This window comes from Hypanus sabinus, chromosome 26 (genome assembly GCF_030144855.1).
Source record: "Hypanus sabinus isolate sHypSab1 chromosome 26, sHypSab1.hap1, whole genome shotgun sequence".
In the NCBI taxonomy this organism is placed as follows: domain Eukaryota; kingdom Metazoa; phylum Chordata; class Chondrichthyes; order Myliobatiformes; family Dasyatidae; genus Hypanus; species Hypanus sabinus.
In genome coordinates, this window is record NC_082731.1 from 12,856,638 (window position 1) to 12,869,372 (window position 12,735).

Genomic DNA, 12,735 nt, shown 5'->3' on the forward strand with positions numbered 1-12,735 from the left:
TTCTTGCCATAGAGGGAGTACAGAGAAGGTTCACCAGATTGATTCCTGGGATGGCAGGACTTTCATATGAAGAAAGACTATCGACTAGGCTTATACTCACTGGAATTTAGAAGATTGAGGTGGGATCTAAAGGGATTGGACAGGCTAGATGCAGGAAGATTGTTTCCGATGTTGGGGAAGTCGAGAACGAGGGGTCACAGTTTAAGGATAAAGGGGAAGCCTTTTAGGACTGAGATGAGGAAAAACTTCTTCACACAGAGAGTGGTGAATCCGTGGAATTCTCTGCCACAGGAAACAGTTGAGGCCGGTTCACTGGCTATATTTAAGAGGAAGTTAGATATGGCCCTTGTGGCTAAAGAGATCAGGGGGTATGGAGAGAAAGCAGGTACAGGGTTCTGAGTTGGATGATCAGCCATGATCATACTGAATGGCGGTGCAGGCTCGAAGGGCCGAATGGTCTACTCCTGCACCTTTTTTCTATGTGTGTGCAGGTCATAAACTGCAGTTGTCCCAGTGCACAGAACACAAGGTGCCCCCTGCCTGCAGTTCTAGCCCACTGCTGCCCTGCCAAGTATTTCCATCCAGCTGAATGCAGCATTACATAGTGGACACGGCTCTGCACATCATGGAAACCAGCCTCCCTTCCTTGGGCTCTGTCTATATTCTCCCACTGCTTCAGTAGAACTGCCAACGAAATCAAAGTCCCTCCACCCATCCCAGATTGTCTGCCTTCTCCCCTTTCTCAGCAGGCAGAAGACACAGAAAGCATACCGCCTGGCCCAGCCCAGTGCATCAGCTTTTCCACGCAACTAACCTTCCCGCACGGCTTTCTTTGTGCAGCACGGAATAACTGCACAACTCTTTAACTGTCATTATCAGAGGTGATGGCAGCCACTCTTATCGGTTACCCTCCTTTTAAAGAACACACCTGAAATCATATTGACAGGTTGAGTCGAGGAAGGCAAATGCAATGGCAGCATTCATTACAAAAGGACTGGAATAAAAAGGACTGGAAGCTGGGGCTGGATGAGGCACTGGCCAGAATGTATGAGGGGTAGCGTGAGCACACGTGGACTGTTTATCTCAGAAAGGGTCGAGAAAGTTCACAAGTATTATACCGGGAATAAAAGGGTTAACATATGAGGAGTGTTGGTGGCCCTGGACCTGTACTATCTGGCGTTTCGATGAATGAGGGGGATCCGATTGAAACGTATCGGCCATTGAAAGGCCTTGACAGAGTGGATGTGGAGAGGATGTTTCCGGTACTGAGGGACTAGAGGACAGAGGGGAAGAGGAGTTTCTTCAGCCAGCGGATGAGGGTGGTGGATCCATGGAAATTATTGTGGTGGCCTTTCTCACCCCTCCCAAAGTGCCAGCAAGCACCACACTATCATGGGTAACTACAAAGAAAGTTTATTGATAAGTAAGCTTGAACAGAAACAAGGCTTAAACAGACAGCGAGTGTAAGCTGAGGTTTACAATACTTGGTGGATTTTACAGCATCTATTCCGAAACAACAAATAAAGCAGGGTTTCCTCTCCGTCCTTCCAGTCGCGGGACCAGGCAGAAACATGCGTCTTTACAAGCAGCTTGTCTGCGCACAAGAACACCGGGCCTGAGTGGGAAGGAGTCGAGCCCACTCCCTACCAGCTAACAGCCTGCCCTTCAACGCCACGCTGAGAGGAAAGCATACATTCCGACCCTTCCCCCAACCCCTGCACACCCTCATTCGAGGCTGGGTTCATGCTCTGGCGTAGCAGGGGTGGGGTGCTGCACAGGGAGGGGGAGGTGGGGGGGGGGGGTTAATCAACGCCGGTTGGCCAGATGCCATAGAGGTGTGAACCGTTTAGCACGGGGGGGGGGGGGGGGGGGGGGGAACAGCAAATGCAAACACCAGAAGGGATCACACGCAGGATGTGTGGGGAATGGCCGAGGGACCAGACAGCAGCGAGAGAGAGGCAAACACTTCAGGCTGCAGAGGGGGGAGACGGCAAGAAAGGAGGGGCCAGAGAAAAGAGAAGGGATAGACTGCGGCAGGGCGGAGGAGATCAGCCGGAAGTGATGATAGTACACAGTTGTACAGTCCCTCCCCCCCCCCAACATCCTCCCTCCACTCTCCCCAGCGCCTTTCACTTCCACTGCAGCTTTCTGAAGAAAGGCCGTGACGGTGAAAAGTCAACTCTCTCCACATGGATGCTGCCTGTTTCTTTAAAGCTTGAAGACTTCCACCTCCACAGTATTTTTTTTAAAAAAACACAATGCTGCCTTGCTCTTGAAAGCGCTTATTCGAGGCGGCTTCGCCGCACGGGCCCAGGTATTGGGAATCAGCTCTGATTTACAGAGGGCACCACTTCCATCCCCACCCCCCCATGCACCAACAATCCGTCCGTTTCCCAGGCACTGCACCAGATTAACATAAAGAAAGAAAGAATCACCTACAATATACAGAGATCCTTAGAAATCAATCTACTGATAAGCCCTGATCTACCTAGGATTTGCACCCTACTGCAATGATATCCAAAATGCTGGCCGCCAGTTAAACTCCGAGTTAAAACTGACGCCAGGGTCACTGACACCCCAGTGGCCGCCTCCTGTGCCCAATCCACCCTCCCCTGTTGGTGGAGGGAACAAACTCCACAGTCTGGGACATCAACCTCCCCACCTGCTAGAAAGAGACCCCACAGGAACTTCAACTCGCAAGTATCTCCCCCCCCCCACCAACTCTGTGGAGGCACACATGCTCTCGCTCCACCAACATAGTCCTCACTGCAAAAAAAAACGATTTGCCCTTCCCCACGCACCAAAACGCCTGGAATGAATTTCACAACACATGCCGGAGATAACAATCCTCATTCTAACTCTGATGAATTTCTTCTGTGATCCAGCAGGACTTTGCGGAATAAAACGTCTTTGGGAAAAAGTTCCGCATTTTGTAAATCAGGTGACTGTGGGTCAAAATTCAGTCCGTGTGAACTGGACCCCGTTTGCAGAGAATCCCTGATAGAACTTCCTCAACCTCCCCGTGTTCTTTCAGATTTGCCCAACACCAGTGTTAGAAGTCACCCATTTTGACACAGAAGCCAGCTTTGACCGCAGCGATCACCCAATCCGCTCTCCGGAGGCGCAGTGCGCGAGCCCTCTCACTGGAGTGGGGAAACCAGACCCAAAGGAGCGAGGCACGGGGCTGGGAATGCGGACTCGGCTCAGGGTGGAACACGCTGACTGTCGTAGAAACATACAGTATCCCCCAGAGATCTAACGTCAACATGCCTTCCGCTCCCCCCCCCCCACAGCCGTTCTCCCACTATCTGTGCTCTTTCAGGCCAAAACTCACCAGGGTCTGCCATCGCCCCACAGACTCTCTGACGAGGGAGGTGACACCGAGAGCCAGATGGAGTGAGGTGGGCTGGCAGAGGGACAGGGACGGGTGGGGGAAGAGGAGGGGGGGCAAGGTGATGACAAAGTGATTGAGTCAGGGAGAAAGGAGGAGATGGGGACAGAAAGAGGGCCAAGTAACTCCTCAGACCCAGTGAGTCCGTACTGACCCATTGAAGCTAATCCTACGCTAATTAATTCCCACACGACCCCCACCAGGGTCCTCCTTCTCGGCTACGCTGCAGAGGGAGTCTGTGACGGGGCTAACGCACCAAACCAAGCTCTGCGGGCACGCGGAAGAAGCCCGAATCCCTGGAGGAAATCCCACGCCAACACCACACAGACTGCACGGGGGCTGCCAGGACTGAATCTGGGTCCCTACAGCAGAAAAGCGGGCACCTTGGCAGAACACTCCCCACCCCCGACTTCTCCTTCACCCAGACCCCTCCCCACCCCCAAATATTACCATCTGGGCTCTGAGGCCGAAAGGGAATTCAAAAGCGTGGGGATTAAAATAAACCCAGGCGGTTTGACTGTACACAGATGATCAGAAGCACAGACAGACAAGCAGAGTGGAGGGAAGACGGGGTGGGAGGTGGGGTCCAGTCTCTCCCGCCCCCTCAGACGTGGACCCGCTGGTGCCTCAGCAGGTGGGAGGAGCGGGAGAAACCCTTGCCGCACTCGGAGCAGGAGAAGGGACGCTCCCCGGTGTGGATGCGCTGGTGGGTGAGCAGCGAGGAGGACTGGGTGAAGCCCTTCTCGCAGACAGAGCACTGGAAGGGCCGCTCGCCGCTGTGCACCCGTAGGTGCCTCAGCAGGTGCGACAGGCAGGTGAAGGCCTTGGCGCACACCGAGCACTTGAAGGGCCGCTCGCCGGCGCGGGACGGGCGGCCGGTCAGCAGGAGGGAGGCGGGGGCAGTGGGGGAGATGAGGGGCGGCGCGGAGCTGGGGTCCAGGCCCTCCCCGGCGGCCGCCTCCCCCTCCCCGGCGGCCGCCGCCCCCTCGCCCTCCTGCTGACGCCGGCGCTCCTCCTCCTCCTCCTCCTCCGGGTAGCGGACGGGGTTGTTCTCGGCGTGCACGTGCTGGTGGGCCAGCAGCAGCGAGAGCTGGGCGAAGCCGCGGCCGCAGACGGAGCAGCGGAAGGGGCGCTCGCCGCTGTGGCTGTGCTGGTGGGTGAGCAGGTGGGAGGACTGGGTGAACTTGCGGCCGCAGACGGAGCAGGCGAAGGGCCGCTCGCCGGTGTGCACGCGCTGGTGGGTGAGCAGGTGCGGCGAGCGGGTGAAGCCCTTGCCGCAGACGGAGCAAACGAAGGGCCGCTCCTCGGTGTGGAGGCGCCGGTGCCGCAGCAGCGTGGAGGAGTCGGTGAAGCCCTTGCGGCAGACGGGGCAGGAAAAGGGCCGCTCGCCGGTGTGCAGCCGCTGGTGCCGCAGCCGGTTGGAGAGCTGGGTGAAGCCCTTGCCGCAGACCGAGCAGCTGTAGGGCCGCTCCCCGGTGTGCACGCGCTGGTGGGTCAGCAGGTGCGAGGAGCGGGTGAAGCTCTTGTCGCAGACGGGGCAGGTGAAGGGCCGCTCGCCCGTGTGCACCCGCTGGTGCACCCGCAGGTCGGAGGAGCGGCTGAAGCCCTTGCCGCAGACCACGCAGGCGAACGGGCGCTCGCCGGTGTGACAGCGCCGGTGGCTGTCCAGCTCAGACTGGGTGCCGAAGCCCTTGCCGCAGTCCCCACACTTGAAGGGCTTCTCGACGGCCGTCTGGGTGCCCTTGTCTCTCGCCGGGTGGGCCCGCGGCCCGGTGCCCGGATTCGGCGCCGGCTCCTCCTCGGCCTTCTTGCCCCCGCCGCCGTCCTCGTCCATCCTCGGAGGCCGGCTTCCTCGCTCCGCCGCCGGCTTCGGCCGCCCCCCTCTCGCAATGGCTCAGCCTTGGTGTCGAGCCCCCGGTCAGCGAAGCTCACCCCTCCAATCCCTGCAAAAAGAGCGTTTGACCAAACGTCACTCACACAGAAGCAGAGCTCCAACAAATGACCGACAGCAACACCAAGAAAGCACTGAACTCCGAAAGGGAATCCAGCTTATTGTGCTTTTAAAAAAAAACAGACCATGGATGCTGGAAATCTGAAATAAAAACAAGATTCTGGAAATGGACTGCAAGTCAGTCAACAACTTTGAAACCCCTTATCAGAAGTGGCAAAGAGAGAAACGGGTTGGAGAATACCTTCCTGCTTGTGAAGGGATCAACCAAGTTAACGTTTTGCAGCCAGGGACCAAAGTTCAAAATGCTGGGCAAAAGTTGGATTGAACAGTAGCTTAGCAGTTAGCATAACACTACAGATAGACAGTGGCTCAGGAAACACAAACGAAGCCTTTCACTGCGTGTTTCAGGAATCTGGAAGAATAAACGATGCCCAGCACAGACGCTGTGGGCCAAAGGGCCCACTGCAGAATCGTTCAGCAACACCAACAGATATCATGATATTTTTTGTTCGTGGCAGCAGTACGGTGCAAGACGGAAATGGTCTGTGCTGTAGGGACTCTGGCTGCCAGGAAAGGCACGGGAGCTAAACCCCGAAGGGACGGGGGGTTGGGGGGTAAGAGACCACCATGCCAGGGTGCAGAGGGGGCTAGGGAAACGGGATTGACTGAGGGGAATGGGGTATCTCTGTGAAAATAACTTGGAGTTGGAACTGACAAGCTGTGAAGATGTTGGCTTTGAAGTGATCTGGAATTGACCAGAATAAAGGGCTGAATGGCCTCAGAATTACACAGCACAACAAGGGGCCTTCCTACCCGACTCATCTGCTCCTGAGCCAATCCTGTCTGGCCAATATCACTCGAGACCTTTCCTATCCAGCTACCTGTCCAAGTACCTACTGAACACAGGTCAATCCTTATAGCCACCACCCTGTGAGAGAACATTGCCTCCCAGGTCCCCTTTGTATCTTTACCCCTCACCCAGAATCTCTGTCCTCCAGTCTTGGACCCTACCCCGGAGAAAAGACAGTGACTATATCACTCTACACCCCATGCATTCCGAGGTCACCCCTCAGCCTCCTCTGCTCCAGGAAGAACAGCCGCCTGAGGTTCTGCAGATGCTGGAAGTCCAGAGCAACGCGCACAAAATGTTGGAGGGACTATGGAAAAGAGTAAACAGTCGACGTTTTGGGCCGAGACCCTTCAGCAGCACTCTCGTTTCCACAGACGCTGCCTGGCCTGCTGCGTTCCTCCAGCATTTTGCGCGCATTACTTGGATTTCTGGCTCCTGCAGATCTTCTGATAAGAATATCCAGTTTCTCCTCATCACTCACACTCCGCCGCGGCGATTACTGTCTGGGATCTTGCCACTATTGAGCTGTTCACAGAGTGTTAGGTAGTCTGGCTTCTCCAGGACCAGCATCAAGGCAAGACCCAGGAGACACCAAGCAAAAAGTGTTGCGCCAGTAAATCTAATCCGGCGCGGCAACACCTCGTTTGCAAAGAGCACGAAGCAGAAAATGCCCTCCCCGGGGCTCTGCAAGCCGGACTCTTTAAAAGATAAAGGCTCCCTTTTCTGTAGCAGCCGAGCCAGCCGACAAAATAGCTCGCAAGCACTCACCTACGTGACACATGTGCAGCATTCAGAGTGTGCACAGTAAGATGTCACAGACTACAATGAAATAATGAGACCCGCTAATCCTTTTGTAGTTAGTTTAGCTGAGAAATCGGCCCCGGGGCTGGGTAAAATATTGGATCTGGCGCTGAACCGACACTGTGAAATCAACACGGCTGATATTGCTGAGCGACAAACACCATGGCAACTGCTGAATTTAAATTCATAATGAATTAAGTCTGGACTTTCAAAAGAAAAAAAATATCGGCAGTGGTATCTATAAAACTATCTGAAACCACATCTGGCTGGCGAATGTCCTTTGGGGAATGAAATCTGCTAGCCTTACATAACCTGCCCCACTTGTGACTCCAGACCACCCAATCGGCTGGGACAGACAACGAATGCTATCACCATCACTGCTTTACATAAGCAGCAGCAGGTCAGTCTGCCTCGAATCTTTGACAAGATCCCCTCCATCTCGTTACCACCACCGTCGCCCCTCTCTTCCACACTCCTCCGACTCCCTTGCGATCTGACAAGTCTACCCACCACAGCTCTCTGGCTTCGAGAACTCCCAACGATTCAAAACCCTTCAGAGATAAGAAACCCCTCCTCTTCTCCACCCTTCATTCTGAAACCCTGGCTCCTCCCACAGAGCTCGAAATCACCGTACAGAGTGAAACGTCTTCTCGGCTTGTTTACGCCCCTCCTCAGAATCTTAACATTTCAATAAAATTGCCTCTCGTTCTTCTAAACTCCATGTGTGTAGGTCCCCTCTGAACGTCAACCTTTCAATAGCAGGGATCAAGCCTGTGAACCCTCCAACATAGACCAGTACTACCCACTCTAACCCTTCCCTCCTAGAGAGCCTCCCACTTTTCTATCATCCACGTGCCTAAGAATTTCTCAAATGTATTTGCCCTACCATCACCCTGACAAGGCATTCCATGCCCTGTAAAAAAAAATCCCTGACACGCCCCCCCCCCCATATTTTGAATGCATCGTTCCTTAACTACAGCAACTGAAATCGTACACACTTCTCCAGCCACGTCCTACAGAATCCCATCAAAACCTTCCCCCTTTTATACTGCACGCCCCTTGCAATAAAGGCGATTGTTACACTGGTCATATTAATTACCAGCTGTACTTGTAATGTCAACTTACTGTGGGTCCATATCTTTGAACCTCAATAGTTTGTAGTCTTGCTCCATTTAAATAATAACTTGTTCATTCTTGCCCCCCAAACTGGGTGAACATTGTACTCGTCCACAACCGCTAACCTCCTGTCCACTTAGCCCCCTGAATGTCCAACCACACACTCCACAAACTTGGACGACCCGACGTTTGTCTTGGCTGCGGTTACTGTTGATGAAAAGAGCACGTAAGGAGATTCTCCAGCCCACAACCACCACCAGCTGGCCACCCTATGCCAATTTCACCGTATTCTTCCTGCCTGCCCATCAACCTCCCCCTACATTAAACCAGTCAGCCACTGGTGGCAACTTGCAGCTGATACCCCACGCAGCCGTGGGAAGAACGCGAGAACCCTCACCCAGGCGCAGCCCGAAGCCTGCAACCACAAGGTAGTCGCTTTACGGGACTGTCAACAGACGAGTACCCGTGATCTCCGTGGTGCCCCACCAGGCGCTACCCCTGCAACCCAACACCGCAACGCCCAATCTCAACTGGCCTCAGTAAGTCACTCCGGAGTCCAGGGCTCAGACCTAGTGACTGTGAAGGGCGAGTCCTGCCTGCAACATCAATGTCTCCCAAATGGTGATCACAGAAAAATACAATTTCAACAGAAGCACAACATTCGAATAGGCTCTTCAGCCCACATCTGCCAGTTTTAACTAATCCCTAGTGTCTACGTCCCTCCTTTTCCTGCCTGTCTAAACCCCTCTAAAATGTTACCGTTCCATCATCAAGTTCCAGGCACCTACCAGTCTCTGCATTTTATGAAAAAAGAACTTGCCCCGTGAATCTCTCCTCCCACATCAAACGAGCAATGCCCTTTTGTATTTGACATTTCCACCCAGGGAAAATGACCAACTAGCTCCCCGGCTTTAAAAGCACCACAGGACCTATCACACCTGCTTCAAAGCTTGCAGAGGACCTGGGTTTAATGCAAGTGAAAAGCAGCTCCTCTACAAGGAAGCTGACTTCATGGCAACCTAGTCTGTTGTGCCCTAGTCTCGGGAGGAAGACTGACCTCCTGACAAGAGTTGAAAAAGTTTAGCCAGTTAGACACAGCCTCCACAAGGTGGTGAATAACAGGTCATGGACTGCAAACCAAATCAGAAAGGCCAAGGTCACAAGGGGAAAATGCCAATGCAATCACATACTTCCCTAACGAGGACCCCCTCTAAGAAAGACCGACAGAACTGCCCTGTTAATGACAAAGGCACGGAAAAAGTGCAAGTGCCCCTTTAAATATCTGCCCTGGTTCCTCGATCTACAAACTTAGAACAAGAATGGGCCCAATGGAGTTCTCGGAGATTCAGGTCACTAGGAAGCTAAGTAGGCCATTCAGATCTTTCAGTCACCAATTAGATCAGTGCTGACCTGACAATGATCTATCAATCTCTACCGATGCGCCAGGATCTTTATGGTGGGCTCACCCCTCTTTACATAAAAGGCAGCGTAGTCCATTTATGAATGTAAACAAGACAATAGTGAGTCACAGCCTTTAAATGCGTGATCTCTCCCCACACAAGCAGGAATATTTTACTGTCGGGGCACCCCACACACACACAGAGAATGGGGAGGATTATTGGGGCACTCTACTCGGAGGCTGTCCCACCTACAGACACAAGATGCTGCTCCTTGAAGAGCCGGTTGTAAAGCGACAGGCTGATTTAAAGGAGCTGATAATGCTTAAAGCTGTCCTGCCCAGGAGCCTCGGGCGCCAGGGCTGCCTCCCCCAGCGCAGGAGCCTCCAGCTTGCGGGCCACAAGCCCTGGGACTGTCCCTTTAAGAGCCGGACCCTCCCCCACTCTGCAGCCTCACCGCCCTGAAATCCCAGGGAAAAAGGAGAGGAATCTTCACAAACCGCAGGCTGCAGATTTCTTCGAAGATTCTAATAAACCTCCAGATCCCTTTTTTGCAGAATGCAATACACGCTGCGAGGATTGAAACGACCGAGCGACGGCGAGGCGATGCACGGAGCCGGCGCTGCCCGGCCGGGCTCGGCTCCTCCAGGGCTTCAGACAAAGAGACACTCGCCTCACCGACACCGAGCTGGCTGGCCCCGGCCACGCCCCCCGCCCGCCGCCATTGGCTGCTGGACAATCGCCGGCGTCCGCGCCCTCCCATTGGCCGCGCCGCCGCGTCAATCACCGCGGCCGGCGGCGTCGCGGAACGCGGCTGACGCTCGGAGTCGGCGTCACGCACGCCAGGCGGGTCGGCGAAGGAAGCCGTGTCGGACCGAGCGGAAAAACACAAGTTGAGTGAAATGCCCCGTTTCCTGTTAGATATTTATAGATTAATATTTTTAACATCTGTAAATATAAGTCACGGGTTGATCGCATTAAATATTTTCCCTAGTAGATTGAAACTGCGCGTGAAATCTCTTCTTTTGTAGCTATTAATGGCGGCGCCGTTACCCGTCGTGCTCCTCGAGAACTAAACTGCTCTATATATATCACCCCCACCCCCCCCCCCCAGCACTAACGATCCTTCTCTTCACAATCAGGCTAAGAGAAACACTCACTGACTTACTTTCAGCAACGATGTGGAAAATCGCACCGCCCCGCGCGGCGGGATGAGGCCTCGTCCTCAATTTTGGTCGACCAATGCGCATGTTCGGAACGCGGACGTCAGCGCATGCTCAGAACCGACGCCGCGCTGCTGCGAAATGGAGGTCGCTGTGCCTCGGGAAGGTAGGCGATCGTCGGCAGTTGGGTTCGGAAGGAGGGCTGTGCAGTCCCACTTGTGAACCCCGGCTGTGGTTCCTGGGCCGAGGGGAGATGTTGAGAGTGCTGAGGGGCGTGGTAAGCTCAGCAACAGCTTTCTTTCAAACCCCGTGGTGTAGGGTTGCTATGGAAACCAGCCGCCATCTTATTGGAATTGGGACGAAAGAGCGACGCATGCGCGGAGTTTGCTCAGTGAGCACGCATGCGCAGGCGCTGCTTGTCCCACAGTTCGTGGTTTAAGGAAATCCTGGTGTTGAGGGCGAATATTTCACATGGCCAAGTCACTTGCTCTTACTGAATCCGAATTCAATGCAGAACTTCCAGTTCTGTTGACAAATCTTAAGTTGAAGTTCAGACCACAAACGTCCACATTTGTGAAAACCCGTGGCAGGAGCTGCTACCGAAACCCTGGTCTCTGTCGTTTTGTCTCCTCCACAGTTTGTCTCTTCTCGCCCGTTCGAAGCGGAAAGCGAAAGTGCTGAACCTCAGCACCTGCAGAGGAAGAAAAGAAAATAATTAGTGGTTCAGGCCCACACCCTTTCTCAGACCCTTCAGTCTGATGAAATAAGACCATAAGTCATTGGGGTAGAATTAGGCCATTTGGCCTGTCTTGTTTTATCTTTCGATCTGCCATTTATGTTGCTGATTTATTGTCCCTCTCAACCCCATTCTCTTGCCCTCTCCCCGTAGCCTTCGTCGCCCTTACTAATCAAGAACTTAAATATACCCAATGACTTGCTCTCCACAGCCATCTATGGTGATGAATTCCACAGATTCATCACCCTCTGGCTAAAGAAATTCTTCCTTACCTTGGTTCTACAAGATGTGACTACTTGCTGTCTCCATGGCTGGGAGCCTCCTAACCAATTGGGCGCTTCCAGAATTCTTTTAAACAAGTATTTTACCTACAGAGTATCTTACAATGGTTAGGGTGGCAGGCCACTCTGGCCATCTGGTTTAGAACAGAACCTAGCATAGCATTCTGGTTAGCCAGGATTCCCACTTTGTCTATTTTAACTCTGTATTGCCACATTTGTTGTTGGGCAAGCTTGATGATTCTGCATTTATGAGAAGAGCAAGTGTTAGTATTCTGAGCCAGTATCTTTCACCAGAAGCAATCCCCTTTGAAAATACTCCTAATACGATCTGCGGTTACCTAGGAAATTCCAGCTTCGGTTTCACTGTTGACTTCTGCAGGCATTTGCGTTGATGGCATCATGTGCAGGATTTCAAACCTATTGTCTTTGTTTGCCTTTTTAATGGTAGTCCCTGTGTTTACTGGTAAAACTTGGTTATTAGTTTAATTTCTGTTAGTTACAGGTAGAGTCCAAGTTCTGGCTATCTTTAGGTATCAAAATGTCCCTTGGCCTTTTCCTACGTCAGCATCCTGGCAATTATTCTCTTTATTTGGCCATATGGATCTCACTGGTGAGAAAATTTTCAGATGCACACACAAAATGCTGGAGGAATGTAGCATTTATGGAAAAGAGTAAACAGTTGATGTTTCAGGCTGAGACCCTTCATCAGGACTGGGAAAAAAACTGAGAAGTTAGAGTAAGAAGGGGAGGGGAGGAAGAAGTGCAAGGTGTAGGTTATTGGTGAAACAAAGGGGGGGGGGGTGGTAAAAAGCGGGGAAGTTGATCAGTGAAACAGCTACAGGGCTGGAGAAGGGGGAATCTGAAGGGAGCCGACAGGAGACATGGAAGAAAGGGGAGGGGGAGGAGCACCAGTAATAAGGTAAGTGGTAAGGAGATAAGGTGAGAGAGGGAAATGGGAATGGTGAAGGTGGGGAGGGGGGCATTACCAGAAGTTTAAGAACTCGATGTTCCTACTATCAGGTTGGAGACTACCTTAACAGAATACAAGG

General features: G+C 53.0%; 1 protein-coding gene across 2 annotated transcripts; it reads right to left on the minus strand.

Annotated features, from left to right (window-relative positions):
• Window positions 1–1,397: 1,397 nt before the first annotated feature.
• On the minus strand, window positions 1,398–10,810 carry LOC132381612 (zinc finger protein 436-like). 2 transcript variants are annotated; one of them, XM_059951134.1, is made up of 2 exons: window positions 10,675–10,810; window positions 1,398–5,334 (listed from the first exon to the last, which is right to left on the minus strand). In XM_059951134.1, exon 2 carries the CDS (start codon window positions 5,223–5,225, stop codon window positions 3,996–3,998), a length of 1,230 nt encoding a protein of 409 aa, XP_059807117.1. In that variant the 5' UTR covers window positions 5,226–5,334; window positions 10,675–10,810; the 3' UTR covers window positions 1,398–3,995. The 2 variants fall into 2 exon arrangements, with proteins under 2 accessions (XP_059807117.1, XP_059807116.1); XM_059951133.1 differs by lacking the exon at window positions 10,675–10,810 and adding an exon at window positions 10,007–10,166.
• Between the last annotated feature and the right edge of the window lie 1,925 nt (window positions 10,811–12,735).